Source organism: Heptranchias perlo, chromosome 21 (assembly GCF_035084215.1).
Source record: "Heptranchias perlo isolate sHepPer1 chromosome 21, sHepPer1.hap1, whole genome shotgun sequence".
Taxonomy (NCBI): Eukaryota; Metazoa; Chordata; class Chondrichthyes; order Hexanchiformes; family Hexanchidae; genus Heptranchias; species Heptranchias perlo.
In genome coordinates, this window is record NC_090345.1 from 9,323,180 (window position 1) to 9,341,578 (window position 18,399).

The 18,399-nt window shown below is 45.1% G+C and overlaps 1 protein-coding gene across 2 annotated transcripts in view; it reads right to left on the bottom strand.

The window, feature by feature from the left end:
- The window catches only part of LOC137339958 (arsenite methyltransferase-like), a 62,969-nt gene that overhangs the window by 31,993 nt on the left and 12,577 nt on the right, over positions 1-18,399 (bottom strand). The window contains exon 1 of one of the 2 annotated variants that reach the window (XM_068002069.1): positions 16,174-16,830. The exons of the other annotated variant lie outside the window; for it this stretch is intronic. Coding sequence (XP_067858170.1) covers positions 16,174-16,185 — 12 coding nt within the window. The 5' untranslated portion in view covers positions 16,186-16,830. Of the gene's footprint in view, positions 1-16,173; positions 16,831-18,399 lie in introns of those variants that run through there. 2 annotated transcript variants of the gene reach the window in all.

The following is an 18,399-nucleotide window of genomic DNA, read 5'->3' on the forward strand; positions in this document are numbered from 1 at the left end:
TGTGTGCAAATTGGCTGCTGCATTTCCTACATTAGAACAGTGACTACACTTGAATAAGTACTTCATTGGCTGTAAAGTGCTTTGGGGTGCCCTGAGGACGTGAAAGGTGCTGTATAAATGCAAGTTCTTTCTTTTTCATTGATTCACATGAGGAATGGCCACTCGGGTTGAGGGGCTGGAGGGTGGCCAGCCCAGCTGTCACCACCTTCAAGAGGGGCAAAAGTTTGTTTAAAGAAACAAATCGCCCCGATGGGAAGTACAAAGAGTTGACCTTCCAGCATTCCCTTTTACAAAAGCCACAGCTGGGCTGGATTCATCTCGCGCAGCTAATAAAGTAACGCCTTGGATAGGCCACCAGAACAAGGCAGATTGTAAATCCACTGCAACGAGTCCCCCCCATCACTCCCAAACGAGACCTTAAAACTGGAGGGAAGAAACATCAGTGAATACAGTTAAGGGTTGGAGGGAAAATTCAAGCTTGTATTTAAATCATTAATGCACAAAATGCCAGAAAATATCTCCAAAGTACTTTCAGCACTCTGGGTCAGGAAGGGGACAACTCCTGCTCTCACTGTACGGAGATGAGGAAGTGTTCCTCTATGGACATTGGGTGAAGGCAGAATTGAGCTGGGCCATAATCCCCTCCAATTGTTAAATAGTCAGCCGAAACTCGCCATCAAGGTTCAAGCATGGAGAACGGGCACTTAAGTGGGGTATTGGAGATCACCCAAGCCTGTAGAATCACACCTGAGCATGAGCAGTACCTTCAGGGGAAGAGGGAAAAAAAAGTAACAACACAAAAAAAAAGAGAAATAAAGCTCAAAGTACAGGAGGTAAAATGTCTGTAGTAATAAACTGTCAAACCAGCACAGTGTCACGTGCAGAGGCTGCTCCTGACCATCAGGAACAGAGGCTGCCCTGTAAAATATATCCAATCCCAAGACAAAAGAATACACGTTTATTTCATTTGATGGGCAAAAAGAGCCATGCATCCTTGGCCTCAAGTCAGGGGTTTCAGGTGCAGTTATACTGCTAATCTCATATCAATGCAAAGTATTTTTTTTTGAATCTGCATTAATTCAAAAAGTGACAGTATAACTCGGAAGACCATCAAGCTCATTAAAGCCACGATACCCCTCTGCAGAAAACAGGACAACTTCAGTCTTTTGACCAGAGGGGTAGAGGTTAGAGTGGGGCTGGATTAGGGAATGTTATAGCTGTTATATGTCTGATCTGCCAAGACATCATGAACAGAAGAAATAGAGGCACCTTGCCTTGAGCACACAGGCATTCACATTACCCACTCATACTTTAAATGGCTGAAAAGGATCAGCTCTGCAACCCCGTCTGATCAAAAATAATAACAAAATCTCAAAAATCACAAATAATAACAAAATCTCAAAATCACTTACATTACCACAAATACTTATCATGAGCTGCCACTGAAGTAATACAATCCATGTTCTAATAACTTTTTGTGTGAAAAAATTTCTGTTAACCTCAATACACAATTTATGAACCAATTGAAATAATCTCACTATTTACCCTCTTAACCTTTTCAAAACATTAGCACTTCTATTAGATTCCCCTTTAACCTTCTCAGCTCTTGTTCTTCCAAGTCTCCCATCATAACAATATCCGCTCATCCCAAGTATTATCCCAATAAATCTATATTGCACCTTTTCCATTCCGCAGAATTCCATCTTCCCTTTTTAATGGCCTTTTCCACCTGTAATTCTGCTTTTGAAGATGTGTATCCATGTCCTTAGATCTCCCTGTTTCTCCACACCACTAAGAATTTCACCATTTAAGGTCTATTTCTATTTTTCGCCAAAATATATTATTTCAATTGATGTCAGCAAATTATAATACTAGTCTCTCTATGCCCAGGTCCAAATCATTTTTGTAAATAGAGAACAAAAGGTCTCAACACACACCATCAGTTACATTTGGCCAACCCAAGGAACATCCATTTATTCCAATGCTCTATCCTTCAGCCTTTCTTCTACCCATTCCACCATTTTACCATTAATGCCCATAAGGGTTTGGCAACAAGTCTCGTGTGGCATTTTATCAAACTTTTTGAAAGTCCATATGTGCATTCTCTTTGTCTATACCCTCATTAATTCCTAGAAGAATTCGATTAAATTATTCAAGAGTACTTGCCCTTTGCAAATCTGTTGACTATTCTAAATTATCCACATTCTAAATGAGAAAAGAAAGAAAGTTTGGTATTCTGGAGTGTAGACCTTCTGGGCTTGGTGATTTAGCTATTCTAAGTCCCATTAACATTTTGCAACTTCCTTTTTAATATTTATACCTGTTAATGCTTTTTATTTGTACCGACCGCTAAGGTTATTCCTAGTTGCAAGTCATCCACAGTGTGGGACTGGAGACACATGTAGGCCAGGCTGGATATGGATGGCAGAACTCTTTCACAGTTGGGTTTTTACAACAATCCAGCAACTTTCATGATTATTTTTCTAGTGCTAGCCCACAAATGACCAGATTAAATTTCACAGCTAGCCATGGTGGAATTTGAAATCATGACCTCTGGGCTGCTAGTCCAGCACTGTAACTACTGGGCTACTCTATCCTTGATTTAGACAGCACCTTTCAACTCCTCAGGTCGCTCCAAAGCAATTCATAGCCAATGAATTATTCATGCAATCATTCCCTCACCCTCCTAAATAAAAAACAATTCAAAAATAGCTTTTCAGGCTGGGGAATGCCCAGACTTTGCTTGGTGCTTCACCTGTTGATAATGCTCCTGTGAAGCACCTTGGGACATTTTACTATGTTAAAAGCACTATATAAAATGCAAGTTGTTGTTGTTATTCAGTGAGTAATCTCTTCTTCCAGTCCATCCATCTTAAGTGCATAATCGTGAAAAGTTACTTAATTTACATCTACCACCCTCAAGCATTTGCTTTTCGCCAGATTTTGAGGCGTTACATCGAGTCTACAGCACTGAAACAGACCATTTGGCCCAACTGGTCTATGCCAGCATTTATGCTCCACATGAACCTTCTCCTCCCTCCCTACTTCATCTAACCCTATCAGCATACCCTTCTATTCTTTTCTCCCTCATGTGCTCATCTAGCTTCCCCTTAAATGCATCAACGCTGGTCGCCTCAACTACTCCTTGTGGTAGTGTACTCCACATTCTAACCACACTTCGGGTAAAGAACTTTCTCCTGAATTCCCTACTGGATTTATTGGTGACTATCTTATATTTGATGACCTCTAGTTTTGGTCACCCCCACAAGTGGAAACATATTCTCTAAGTCTACTCTATTGAACCTCTTCATAATTTTGAAGACCTCGATCAGGTCACCACTCAGACTTCTCTTTTCTAGAGAAAAGAGCCCCAGCCTGTTCAGCCTTTCCTGATAAGTATATCCTCTCAGTTCTGGTATCATCTTTTTTGTACCTACTCCAAGTGGTGGTAACACAATCACTATTTGTGAAACTCTACCATTAGATTACCACTTTAAAAATATTAAGGGAGAAGCCAAAGCTTAACATAACCTAAAGGAGCAATCACATTGCCTTGTCATAATATGGCATGGCTTTAAATCACCTGCAACTCAACCTTGTTTCACAATAACACACGTTAAGTGATAACCTGTCAATTTAGTTGACCCTGTAGGAAGGTTTGACCCTGCAGACAGCTTTGAGCTAAAAAAAATATAAAATTTCCTCCAGAGAAGAGAATCATTTAATGTCCTTTCATCTTACACGTTTTACATTTACCACAGGTATGTGTACAGAAACATTCAACTTTCCTGATAATTTTAAGTCATAATGTGTCTCTTCAAAAAAAGGAACTTCTCACAAGACAAGAGACAGATAGAAGCATGAAGTGTTCCAGCCCATCACGTCTGCTTTTTTCTCCACTTGAGCCACCTAATCTAATCCTACTCACTGTCCATGCCCCTTAGTATTCTTTTTTAAAGAAACTATCCAATGGTCTTGAAAAGTATTCATGGATTCAACTTCAACGATATTCTGTGGCAAAGAATTCCACACTCGAACCACCCTCTATATAACATGTTTTCTGCCCTCCCTTTTAAGTAGTTTTGTGAATATCTTGAATCCATCTTTTTACCACCACACCGACCAGTGGAATCAACCTATCGCTATGCGCCTTATCATTAACCCTTCATGATCTTGAAGGCCTCTATCAGGGCACCCCATAATCTTCTCAGCTCCAGTTACATAAAAAAGCTCTTAACTTCTGAAGTCCCAAGTGAAGTCCTCAAATCCTGATAACAGCCTAGTGAATCTACACTGGACCCTCCCACACATTGCTTTACTTTGAACGCACAAAACTGTACTCCAACTGCAGTCTAACTAACGTCTTGCACACATTCAACATTAAGGTCTTGTTTTTTTTTGCATTCTACCCACAATAGAATACATATTCTAGATACAATGTTACTTGGTAAACTAATTGCAACAGACGGTGTCAGACCAATGGGATGTTTACCACGCAGGAGAAAGCAAAATGTGGGTTTATTTTGTAACATTTTACAATACCAATGGATACAGTTTATGGACAGTGTGCAGCTCTCGCTCCTTAACTCTACTGATTAGGGAGGAACAGCCCGCTTTGCCAGTGTTAAGGATACAATGTACCTTCTCCCACAACACTCTCGCTGCGCCATCTCCGCACTCTCGGATCTCAAAGTCCCAGCAACATTCCGCTGCCCCGCGCTCCACGTGACCCGGCATCGCCTGTCAATCATCTGTTGCAGGGTTCGAACCCGGAGCGCGCGGCCGCACATTTCCCGCACCGCACCTTTCCAGAGGGCAGTTCTAATGCAGGACCCCGGGGGGGGTGAGCGTTAGAACTCGCTACCGAGTATTCATGTGTGCAGGAATTGCAAAGAGAAAAAAAAAATCGCCGATGCTGTAAAGCTGCAATAAAAAACGAGATCTGCGCAGAATCGTTTGGATGAAGGAACCTAGAAACTAGGTTAACTGTTCCAAAAGTTGCAAACAATTTTACAACACCAAGTTATAGTCCAGCAATTTTATTTTAAATTCACAAGCTTTCGGAGGCTTCCTCCTTCCTCAGGTGAACGTTGTTGGAAATGAAATCCTCGAAATGAAATCGCATTTATAATTCACAGAACAATGCTCAGTTTTTTCAACCACATCATGGTTCCAAAAGTTGGCTGAGCTGCCGTGTATTTCCAGCATTTTTGACTTTTGTGAAGTATATAAATTGCTTTTTATTCTATAATATAGACCTGGCATCACTCACTCTTAGTTTAAAAATTCCTCCTGACCACGAGCATTGTAGACAAGGTCAAGAATCCCATAGGAAAATCTGCACTTCATAATGTCAGGAACCAACTCTGTCTCAGTCACTGGCCCTCATTCAACCAGCACTAGCACCACACCAAATGACTAAAGTATCAGATTAAAACCCAATTGCTCAAGACATCACAAAAAAGTCTTGCACAGTCTACAAAGTAAATTCTCCACCCTGAACTTTTTTAGTGGCATCCTAGTGGGAGCAGAGCGCACTGGAAGAGCTGAGTGCACAAACTTCCTCTGGGCCTCAGCTTGATTCTGCAGGCATCCATCGGACGCACTCGAGGGCGGAATATTGGCTGCAGCCATGAAGGCAGGAGGAGGTCTGGCTGCATTCTGGGCCTTAAAAGCAGTTTTCATCCAAAAGGGGCATGCACAGTGGAAGCCCCACAAAAAAGAGCTTTTTGGGGGATTTCCTGTTGCATGGAAACATCACATAGTAAAAGTAGAAGCTGCAGATGAGTATTGGTGAGTGTTGAAATTAATTACAGCCACCAAAAGGTGTGATTTGTCATTGCCGTGATCTTCTCCTGTAGTGTAATGATATTTTTCTGTTGCTGTGCCCTTAGTTTGCTCTTGGAGGGAGCTGGTAAAAAGACAGCAGTGAGCTGCCATGCAACAGATGGAAGAACAGGGAAAACAAGTGCAGGAATGAAGAATAATGGTGCAGGAATAGGAGAAAGGTGCAGGAAGAGGAGGGAGGGGATGGTGGGATAGGAGGGAGGGGATGGTGGGAAGGTACTGGAAACAGACTCCATCACCATGTGTAAAAGACTAACACCATTTTTTATTCAAAAAAGTCAAAAATAAAGACCCATCTTGACACTATCACCCTGTCCCTTTAGAGTTACAGCACATAAACAGCAGCTCAGGAATCAGTAGCAGCAGGTTTTTATGGGGGCAGTTTGCCCGTGATCTGCATGTGGCACTATTAGAGGAAATTTGGGTACAAAGGCCTCTGACATCCATTTGCAGGTGATTTAAATTGCTGCATCCTCTTCAGGCAGTCAGAGACACCAGAAAAGCCATAGAGGAAGTTCGGGTGCAGTGCTATTCGGGAGCAGAACGGAAGCAAAGGATTAGCACTAATTTTTCCTCTGCATTCCACCCGTTTTTTCAGGCGTTACTTAGAATCATAGAAAACACAGAAGGAGGCCATTGAGTCCGTGCCGGCTCTGTGCAAGAGCAATCCAGCTAGTCCCACTCCCCTGCCTTATCCCCATAGCCCTGCAAGTTTTTTCTTTTCAAGTACTTATCCAGTTCCCTTTCGAAGGCCATGATTGAATCTGCCTCCACCTCCCCCTCGGGCAGTGCATTCCAGATCCTAAACACTCGCAGTGTAAAAATGTTTTTCCTCATGTCAACCTTTGGTTCTTTTGCCAATCATCTTAAATCTATGTCCTCTGCTTCTTGACCCTTCTGCCAATGGGAACAGTTTCTCTCTATCTACCCTGTCTAGACCCTTCATGATTTTGAATACCTCTATCAAATCTCCTCTCAACCTTCTCTGTTCCAAGGAAAACAACCCCAGCTTCTCCAGTCTATCCACATAACTAAAGTCCCTCATCCCTGGAATCATTCTAGTAAATCTCTTCTGCACCCTCTCTAAGGCCTTCCCATCTTTCCTAAAGTGGGGTGCCTAGAACCTGGGAACAGGGCAAAGATGTTTAGATATGTGAGAATGTAGTTCACAACACACTCGCTTGCTCTGGGACGATACACTATATTTTAGGTATCCCATTAAAAAATGTATAATAATATCTACCTGTCTAAAATAGTTAGTTCATTGTAAATCCAGAAGCCATTGGAATCTTTATCTCAAGTTTTTGAGTTTCAAGAACCCAACAGATGGGAGGTGAGGAGGGGGTCACTTTTATCACTGCCAGTAACAGCTGCGGTAAACAGATAAACTGTCAAGGCTTTTTAATATTAGAATCTTTACAGTAGGAAGATAAGGCACAGAACAACGGAGTTCAAGGAATTTTACATGAAGACAAGTTAGTGATAGTGAAAAGCCACAGAGGAAGTTCGGGTGCAGTGCTATTCGGGAGCAGAACGGAAGCAAAGGATTAGCACTCATTTTTCCTCTGCATTCCACCCGTTTTTTCAGGTGTTACTTAGAATCATAGAAAACACGGAAGGAGGCCATTGGGCCCATTGAGTCCGTGCCGGCTCTGTGCAAGAGCAATCCAGCTAGTCCCACTCCCCTGCCCTATCCCCATAGCCCTGCAAGTTTTTTCCTTTAAAGTACTTATCCAGTTCCCTTTCGAAGGCCATGATTGAATCTGCCTCCACCTCCCCCTCGGGCAGTGCATTCCAGATCCTAAACACTCGCAGTGTAAAAAAGCTTTTCCTCATGTCACCTTTGGTTCTTTTGCCAATCACCTTAAATCTATGTCCTCTGCTTCTTGACCCTTCTGCCAATGGGAACAGTTTCTCTCTATCTACCCTGTCTAGACCCTTCATGATTTTGAATACCTCTATCAAATCTCCTCACAACCTTCTCTGTTCCAAGGAAAACAACCCCAGCTTCTCCAGTCTATCCACATAACTAAAGTCCCTCATCCCTGGATCACTGCCAGTAACAGCTGCAGTAGTGGTTGTTGGAGGCCAATCATCTCAGCCCCAGGGCATTGCTGCAGGAGTTCCTCAGGGCAGTGTCCTAGGCCCAACCATCTTCAGCTGCTTCATCAATGACCTTCCCTCCATCATAAGGTCAGAAATGGGGATGTTCGCTGATGATTGCACAGTGTTCAGTTCCATTCGCAACCCCTCAGATAATGAAGCAGTCCGAGCCTGCATGCAGCAAGACCTGGACAACATCCAGGCTTGGGCTGATAAGTGGCAAGTAACATTCGCGCCAGATAAGTGCCAGACAATGACTATCTCCAACAAGAGAGAGTCTAACCACCTCCCCTTGACATTCAACGGCATTACCATCGCCGAATCCCCCACCATCAACATCCTGGGGGTCACCATTGACCAGAAACTTAACTGGACCAGCCATATAAATACTGTGTCTACGAGAGCAGGTCAGAGGCTGGGTATTCTGCGGCGAGTGACTCACCTCCTGACTCCCCAAAGCCTTTCCACCATCCACAAGGCACAAGTCAGGAGTGTGATGGAATACTCTCCACTTGCCTGGATGAGTGCAGCTCCAACAACACTCAAGAAGCTCGACACCATCCAAGATAAAGCAGCCCGCTTGATTGGCACCCCATCCACCACCCTAAACATTAACTCCCTTCACCACCGGCGCACTGTGGCTGCAGTGTGTACCATCCACAGGATGCACTGCAGCAACTCGCCAAGGCTTCTTCGACAGCACCTCCTAGAAGGACAAGGGCAGCAGGCGCATGGGAACAACACCACCTGCACGTTCCCCTCCAAGTCACACACCATCCCGACTTGGAAATATATCGCCGTTCCTTCATTGTCGCTGGGTCAAAATCCTGGAACTCCCTTCCTAACAGCACTGTGGGAGAACCGTCACCACACGGACTGCAGCGGTTCAAGAAGGCGGCTCACCACCACCTTCTCAAGGGCAATTAGGGATGGGCAATAAATGCCGGCCTTGCCAGCGATGCCCACATCCTGTGAACGAATAAAAAAAAATTAAAAAAAATTCTAGTAAATCTCTTCTGCACCCTCTCTAAGGCCTTCCCATCTTTCCTAAAGTGGGGTGCCTAGAACCTGGGAACAGGGCAAAGATGTTTAGATATGTGAGAATGTAGTTCACAACACACTCGCTTGCTCTGGGACGATTCACTATATTTTAGGTATCCCATTAAAAAATGTATAATAATATCTACCTGTCTAAAATAGTTAGTTCATTGTAAATCCAGAAGCCATTGGAATCTTTATCTCAAGTTTTTGAGTTTCAAGAACCCAACAGATGGGAGGTGAGGAGGGGGTCACTTTTATCACTGCCAGTAACAGCTGCAGTAAACAGACAAACTGTCAAGGCTTTTTAATATTAGAATTTTTACAGCAGGGAGATAAGGCACAGAACAACGGAGTTCAAGGAATTTTACATGAAGTCAAGTTAGTGATAGTGTGATTACAGGGAGCTACTGCTCTCTCACTCTAAGTCCTACCATTAGCAAAATAAATGATGCACTTTACAGAAACTCACCACCAGTTCCTCTTCATCTGTGAGACCAGACAGTGTGCTGTCTGTTTCTGTTTTTGACTGTTGGGGGAAATCAAAGCCAAATCCGATCCTGGCTTCACCTGGGGCATAATTTTAACATGGTGTCAGGAACTCAGTGGGGGCGGGGGGGTTGTGAATGGTCGCATGGGAAACCCAGAAAAATTTTGCGTGCATTGGCTTGAGTGATCGCGACTCAATTGAAGGCCCTTAATGTGACTTCCGGCTTTCGCGTCTCCAAGCTGCACAGCAGGCGTACTGCACACCTGGATGACGTGCTGGGAGCTGGAGTATTTAAAGGTCCAATGCAACCATGGATTTTGAGGGAGAAAGGAGGAATTTGAAGATGTGGAGCACCAAAGGACTAAGCCAGCACTCCGGTTTAATGACTTTTCACTTGAGTTGCTACTGGCCGGTGTCAGGAGCAGGATGGACATACTGTACACGGGTGATCGCAGGAAGCGCCCTCCCTCTGCTACCAAGGTCTGACTTGAGGTGGCAGAAGAGCTGAGCAGCAGGAGCACAGTGGCAAGGATGTGGGTGCAGTGCAGGAAGCGCTTTAATGACCTAACCAGGTCAGGAAAAGTAAGTACAGTTACTGATTCACCTACATTCTGTGGTGTACACCACCACCCCCCCCCCCCCTCCTCACTCTGTCTTGCCAAGCCTACTCCATCACATCACTCCTCACACCCACTTAAGTCTCATTATCAACTTACCTTCACTTTCTGTGCACTTCCTCACCTCCCCATTTGTGAACCCATCACTCCCACTCACCCCAATCCTGATGCAATGTGATGAATCTGTCTGATAGTCACCCTCTGATGTATCTGTTTCATTGTCAGCCTCACCCAAAGCAATGCATCCGTCGGGTGACTCTGTCACCCTCACTCACTCACACGTCTGTTCTTTCTTCCTCTGTAGGAGGAGAGGTCAAAATGCACGGGAGAGGAGTAGGACTGGAGGGGGAGGCCACCACAAATAGTGCCCCTGACAGAGGCAGAGGAGGAGGCCTTAGAGATCAGCCGTATGGTTGAATGCCTGGCGGTCGGAGATGGCGAGACTGCCACTCCGCAAACGGCCGGTGACAGAACTTTAACATCCTTCACACACATTATGAATAGATGTTATCACTGATTGACCTGTTGCACACCTCAGTATCTTCATAATAACTTCTGCGATGATTGTTAATATTGCTTTATGTTCTCTTCCAGGGCCGTAAAGGATTGATGAGGAGGCACATGCCATGGAAGAGGACGATTCCTCAGAGGAGCTCCATTCCTCTGAGGGCACACCATCACATCATATCCAGCACCAGCGCAGATACTGGCACTTCGGTGGGTCCTGTTAGGCAGATAGTTGGGTTGTCACCTGGTGATTCACCACTCACAAGTGAGCACGAGCAGACACTGATGGCAGGGGCAGCTGTGGAGAGACCACATCAGGGGGGCGCACTCCTCTCCAAGCTCTGCTCAGCTGGACCCAGAGGGTGAACCCCGGGGGACATCATTGAGATCGAGAATGATAGAGGTACAGCTGCACCTTTGCGAGGTACTGGAAGACGGGCCATGCACACTCTCCACAAAAGCTGAGAGGATTGCATTAGTGGAATGGTGGCACAGGTAAGTGTGGGAACGTCTACGATGGAGAGAATCGCAGCCTCCATTGAGCTTCAAGCACAGCTCACAAATGAGTCCATTCAGGCCCTGACAACAGCAAGGATGCCAAATTTTCTGCCACCTCAAACAGGCAGACATACTTTAGCCATGGCCTTACAACACATCTCAGATGTGCTCCAAGCTGTTGTCCAGCAGAGTGGTGGGAGTGATGTGGCCGTGGCCTAGGAGAGGGATGATGGAAAAAGGGAACATGTCCACGCAAAGCGCTCCCACATCCCACCCGTGACCAGTACCCGCAATGCTGCCTCCTCTCCCGATGGCCGAGTCTGCCCCTGCACAGGTGCAGGTGGAGCAGTCTTTGGCAGGGCCCTGACGGGCTTCAAAACCCAGAGGGCATAAGCGAAGAGCATCTCAGCAGTCAGGGCAGAGACCTGAGCAAACTGCCACTACCTCTGCTAAAGCCACAGGGGATGGACCACATAGGAGCGCCAGGAAGAGGAATGCAAAGGTTTTGTAATCACCAAGGGTGTCTGACGCAATGTCATGTTATTCATTTATATTTGTTTTTTCTTACACGCACATTAAATGTTATAATTGTCACCACCATGGCCACGTCTTGCCCATTCTTGAATCCCTTTTGTGAAAGTGATCTTTCATGCGCTTCATCATGAACGGCAAGACTTGATGCCACCCATTGGGCACGTTTACAATGGGTTTATGCGTGGTGGAAGGACTGTTTTGTGCAAACGGAGGGAGGCTGGAGTAGTTGGTGGTGGTTGTTCCAGGCGGCCTGAGTAGTTCACTATCTTCATTTAGCAGATTTGCTTATGAGAACCTGTTAGATATGAGTGACTCCCTGGCACCCACAAGCAGCCCACATGTGCTGCTACTCTGCCGACGGGATGTCCATCTTCATCGTCGTCCTCCTCATCATCGTCTTCTTCAATGTTGCCGGCAGGTGCGGATGCTGCATTAGGGCATTGGAGCTCCTCCACCTGTAACCCTCCGTTGAGCAATGATGTGCAGGACGCAACACATGACCATTATTCTACACACCCTCGCCGGTGAGTAGTGAAGGGCTCCCTCAGATTGATCCAGGCACCTGAAGCATTCCTATGGCTTGTTCAGTGACAGACCTGGTGGTGACGTGACTGTTGTTGTACTGTTGTCGTGCCTCGTTGGTGGTTTCTCATGGGTATCGTGAGCCACGTCTGCAGGGGGTATCCCTTGTCTCCAAGGAGCCAGCCTTTAAATCTGTCTTGTGCGTGGAAGGGGGTCAGGCTGTTGGACTTGTGCAAAATGAAGGAATCATGGCAGCTGCCAGAGAATCTGGCACATACCTGCAGAAACCTCTTCGGGTGGTTGCAAACCAGCTGCGCATTGATGGAGTGATATCCCTTTCGGTTGATGAACAGTCCTGGCTCACGTGCTGGTCCTCAGATTGCGACTTGTGTGCAATCAATTGCGCCCTGCACCCGTGGTAGGCCAGCTAGAGTTGAAACCCACTCAGTCTGGCTGATGTCGTCACAGGGGAAGTTGATGTAGATGGATGCCCTGGCAAACAAGCCATCTGTCACCTGTCATAGACACTTATGTGCAGACAACTGAGAGACCCTGGTGATGTCACCAGTGGCGCCTGGAAGGATCCAGAGGCGAAGAAATTGAGGACAGTGGTTACATTGAATGCGATGGGCAAGTCGTGACCACCAGGCCCAGCCGGGAGCAGCTGAAAGAGCGTGCAGATGTCTTTGACCACCTGGCGGCTCACTCTCATCCTCTACCTTTACACCCTCTCACGCTCCTTCATGCAGTATTTTTACTACCCACCCACACCCATTCTTGGGTGTTAATATTTACCCCCTGATATCGACTTTGTGTACTGTTCAGCAGAGCTGATTATTCCTCTCTAGCCTAATTGTAGTACCATACCACCATCTCAACTGCCTTGATTATTTTTTTTGTTCAAACTTGAGTGTGAGCTTTGGGGACACGAGAAAGACTTTTGCCAGATGTCTGAGAAATTGATTTGCAGTTAGAGTGCAACATTGGGAGCGAGATGGATAGTGCTTCTAACTCAGGAGGGAACTGGATAGGTATTTGGCAGAGAAAGCAATTGTGTGTGTGAAAGATAGAGCACTGCATGGTATTTTTCCAACTGTGGCATAAGCCAAGTGGACTGCAACGATCTCTTCCAGTCCTAGATATTTCTGTACTGCAGATGAGTCTACATTCCAGGTGCAGTCAGGCTCCAAGAGCCGCTAACAAGTTTGCTCATTGCTTAGAGGCCTGGACCCCTTACAGTTTTGGCTAGTGGCACTATCAGTCTTTGGATAAAACATGTTTTATGCAACAAATTTTACTATATCAAAACTTTTTATCTTCAAGTTTCTACATTGGCCCAGCTCATTAAGACACTGAGTAGAGTGGGTCCCAGATTTGATATTCAGTCTGTGTTGAGTTAGCTCATTTCATACTACAATTAGCCTCAGTGTTTCCCACACTCCCAACCTCTTCCACTCAGGGAAGGGAAAGGTCAGCAGGATTCTTACTCCCTTTTGGAGTTCAGTGACCACTGATGGAAAGTATGCAAGAAGGGATGTCTGGTGAAGGCAGGATTGGGCTCATTTGCAACTCCCTCTCTGGGGGAAAAAAAAACTGCTGACACTTAACTATCTGGGTTCACACATGAAGAACAATTACTTGGACGAGGGGCTGAAGGGCTCCTGTGGAACAATACAACACCTTCAGGAAAAGAGGGAGGACAGAAAAAGTGAAGAGGAAGGAAAAGTCAATTTTGTGCCCTATTCATATAAAACGATAAACTATACAGCTGTGAGACTTATCAGATCAGAATAGCAACCGTATGAGGAATGCCACGAGCAAGATTTAATGGTAGTCCCCACCACATACACCGTCCACTTATCTCAGGCAGCCACCTATATCGGGCAAATAGCGCTAACCATTTGCCTTTAACATAGGAGTCAACGGTGCCACTTATAACGTATTAAGTGCGCCGACGACTTGGGGCAGTTCAATAAGTGTTTACCGATTTTAAAAGCTCTGCCGATTTCAGGCAAAGCCGGCTCTTCAAGCAGTTTCAATCAACTGTTTGTTAAAGTGCGATTACCTTAGTGATGAGATTCTGGATGTAACTGCTAACAATTAGGAAAGGCAGTTGCTAAGTGGAGATTTCCTGTTTTTTAAAAATATATTGGTTACTTCGCTTTTTGGTTTTACCGACCAGCTGTATAGCGGGCAAATCGCGGTAACACCATCGCGCCCGCTATAAGCAGTGGGGACTGTATCACCACGGGGTTAAAAAGCATTGTGATCAAGACCTTTGCTATCAGTTAAACACAGCAAGATGATGAAGTTCAGAAATAGAGATGAAAAATAAAAAACCCACTTTACATACTTGCTTTAATAATTCAACTTTAGTTAGTAAACCAATCTTTGTAACAATTAAAAAAAACTTGAAATATACTTGTTAACATCACAGTGCACGAATGTACATATTATATAGAAGGTCCCGCTACAGTACAACATTAAGTCCCCGTGTTAACTTGCTGCTTCTTACACGTACTCACTGCTGCACTAGTCCGAGACTGGTAAGCAGGGTGAGGCGCAGTCTGCATGTACATATAGGCAGCAAGGGCCCAAAAAAAACACTTTGGAGAATGGAGGAACAAGCATTAAAGCAGCGACTACCACAAAGAGAAGCTGCCAATAAAGTGCTGGGACAGCTCTCACATTGGAGGATGTAATAAAACGTAAACTTCACTTCCACTGAAGGGACAAACATAACTTAGAAACAGTGAGTTTTTTACAATATTAATACACAGGGCCTTTCATAGCCTGTTTTACAATGCAACATTAGCACTTGTTCAATGAAATATTAAATACAACATTATACCATTTCATTTTAAAATAAACACCTATAAATCACACCCCAATGCTTCTTAATACATATTTCCCTGGGTGATTTTGACCAATTGTGTTGACAGTGTGGTATTGATGTGGAACCAAGTAATTATTGATAGGACAGTCCTTGTGGAAACATCCAATTATCTACAAACCAATTCTATAATTATTCCGGACTATATTTTAAGATTGCCAGATGGACCAATGCACTGACATTACCGCATCAGTCTCGTAAGAAACAGCAAATATTAAACGTACCACTGCCAATTTTTCTGGACTGTTGTCCTGGAACATGCCAATTCTCTACCTACGATAATGCATTCAAGTATTGAAGAAAACCTAGAAACTCATATCAGTACTGCAAACATAATGGCTACTAAAAGTTTTATTGTTGTGGCAACACTGACAGACCTGTTTTGAGACCCCCACCCCACCCCACCAAGGTATCCCAGCAATGTAACGGACCATGGTCGATATTGCTGCTATGTTAACAGTTTGCATTTACACAAAGCCACCTTGTCAATAGCCAACAAGCACACTATGTGTTCCCCAAGTGCAGAAGCTGCTATGTGTTAGACATCAGCACCAGGTCTAAGCAGCACTTGGGGAGGTTCTGAATGTTGCACATGAAAGCTGAATGGAATTGAAGATTTGCTTAAATCCATGCTTCTTGCTGGATCCTAAGCACAGGCAACATTCTCCCTCCCCCTCCCCCCCAAAAGGCTTCATCTCCTGGAATTCATCATCCTGCCATCTTCTGACTCATTTTAAGAGATGCTTCAGTTGGTCCTGAAGGTTTGTAGAAAGTTCAACACTGTTGAAATATTTAATTAAGAGAGGGAAAAAAAATCTGGTTATATTTGAGTTTAAGTTACTAAACATTCATTAATGATTTTACAAATAACATCGACCTCCCTCCCTCATGATTTTACTTTACATTATAAAGGTTAATACCTTAAGTTGTGCAGACTGAGAAATATACACGTCTTAAAGGATACACTTGTTTAATGTTTGAAAACCACATCATTTAAATGCGTGGGAGCATAGATTGTTCTATATTTCTTATCAATTATTCAACTGTGTTAATTTTTTTTATTGCAATAAACAACACTGAACAAGAATGGCAGAAAACAAAACTTATTTCAGCCTTTGACTCACTCTAGTCATCATTACTGAGAGTTGTCAGTTCTTCCCAACTCTGTTTCATCTATAAGATCTTGCCTCTCAAGTGAAGAATTCATGGCTCAATGGTGATAAACACCTTGACTAAACAGAGGTTGTACTTAGGAGCACAGAGTCTTAATAGTTCTTTTTTTATTTGTTCATGGGATGTGGGCGTCGCTGGCAAGGCCAGCATTTATTGCACGTCCCTAATTGCCCTTGAGAAGGTGGTGGTGAGCCGCCTTCTTGAACCGCTACAGTCTGTGTGGTGAAGGTTCTCCCACAGTGCTGTTAGGAAGGGAGTTCCAGGATTTTGACCCAGCGACAGTGAAGGAACGGCGATATATTTCCAAGTCGGGCTGGTGTGTGACTTGGAGGGGAACGTGCAGGTGGTGTTGTTCCCATGTGCCTGCTGCTCTTGTCCTTCTAGGTTGGAGAGGTCATGGGTTTGGGAAGTGCTGTCGAAGAAGCCTTGGCGAGTTGCTGCAGTGCATCCTGTGGAAGGTACACACTGCAGCCGCTGTGTGCCGGTGGTGAAGGGAGTTAATGTTTAGGGTGGTGGATGGGGTGCCAATCAAGCAGGCTGCTTTGTCCTGGATGGTGTCGAGCTTCTTGAGTGTTGTTGGAGCTGCACTCATCCAGGCAAGTGGAGAGTATTCCATCACACTCCTGACTTGTGCCTTGTAGATGGTGGAAAGGCTTTGGGGAGTCAGGAGGTGAGTCACTCGCCACAGAATACCCAGCCTCTGACTTGCTCTTGTAGCCACAGTATTTACATGGCTGGCCCAGTTAAGTTTCTGGTCAATGGTGACCCCCAGGATGTTGGTGGTGGGGGATTCGGCAGTGGTAATGCAGTTGAATGTCAAGGGGAGGTGGTTAGACTCTCTTGTTGGAGATTGTCATTACCTGGCACTTGTCTGGCACGAATGTTACTTGGCACTTATGAGCCCAAGCCTGGATGTTGGCCAGGTCTTGCTGCATGCGGGCTTGGACTGCTTCATTATATGAGGGGTTGCGAATGGAACTGAACACTGCAATCATCAGTGAACATCCCCATTTCTGACCTTATGATGGAGGGAAGGTCATTGATGAAGCAGCTGAAGATGGTTGGGCCTAGGACACTGCCCTGAGGAACTCATGCAGCAATGTCCTGGGGCTGAGATGATTGGCCTCCAACAACCACTACCATCTTCCTTTGTGCTAGGTATGACTCCAGCCACTGGAGAGTTTTCCCCCTGATTCCCATTGACTTCAATTTTACTAGGGCTCCTTGATGCCACACTCGGTCAAATGCTGCCTTGATGTCAAGGGCAGTCGCTCTCACCTCACCTCTGGAATTCAGCTCTTTTGTCCATGTTTGGACCAAGGCTGTAATGAGGTCTTGAGCAGAGTGGTCCTGGCGGAACCAAACTGAGCATCGGTGAGCAGGTTAATGGTGAGTAAGTGCCGCTTGATATCACTGTCGACGAGCCCTTCCATCACAGGAACACAGGTAAAGTTCCTCCAGATCTTGCTCGACCAATCTCAACAACAACTTGCATTTATATAGCGCCTTTAGCGTAGTAAAATGTCCCACGGCGCTTCACAGTAGATATTATCAAACAAAATTTGACACCGAGCCACATAAGGAGGTATTAGGACAGGTGACCAAAAACTTGGTCAAAAAGAGGCAGGTTTTAAGAAGTGTCTTAAAGGAGGAGAGAGGGGCGGAGAGGTTTAGGGAGGGATTCCACAGCTTAGGGCCTAGACAGCTGGAAGCACGCCAACGGTGGAGTGATTAAAATCAGGGATGCGCAAGAGGCAAAAATTAAAAGGAGCACAGAGATCTCGGCGGGTTGTAGGGCTGGAGGAGGTTACAGAGATAGGGAGGGGCAAGGCCATGGAGGGATTTGAAAACAAGGATGAAAATTTTAAAATCAAGGCGTTCCGGGAACAGGAGCCAACGTAGGTCAGCGAGCACAGGGGTGATGGGAGAACAGGACTTGGTGCAAGTTAGGATATGGCAGCAGAGTTATGGATAAGCTCAAGTTTTTGGAGGGTGGGAGATGGGAGGCCAGCCAGGAGAGCATTGGAATAGTCCAGTCTAGAGGTAACAAAGGCATGGATGAGGCATCTCCTCAAAATGTACATCTTCATCTAACTCCGTTAAAGATTATTCAAGCAGTATGTGATTTTCAAGCACTTGCAAAACATTAATAAACATGCCAACTAACAGCTGGAGTG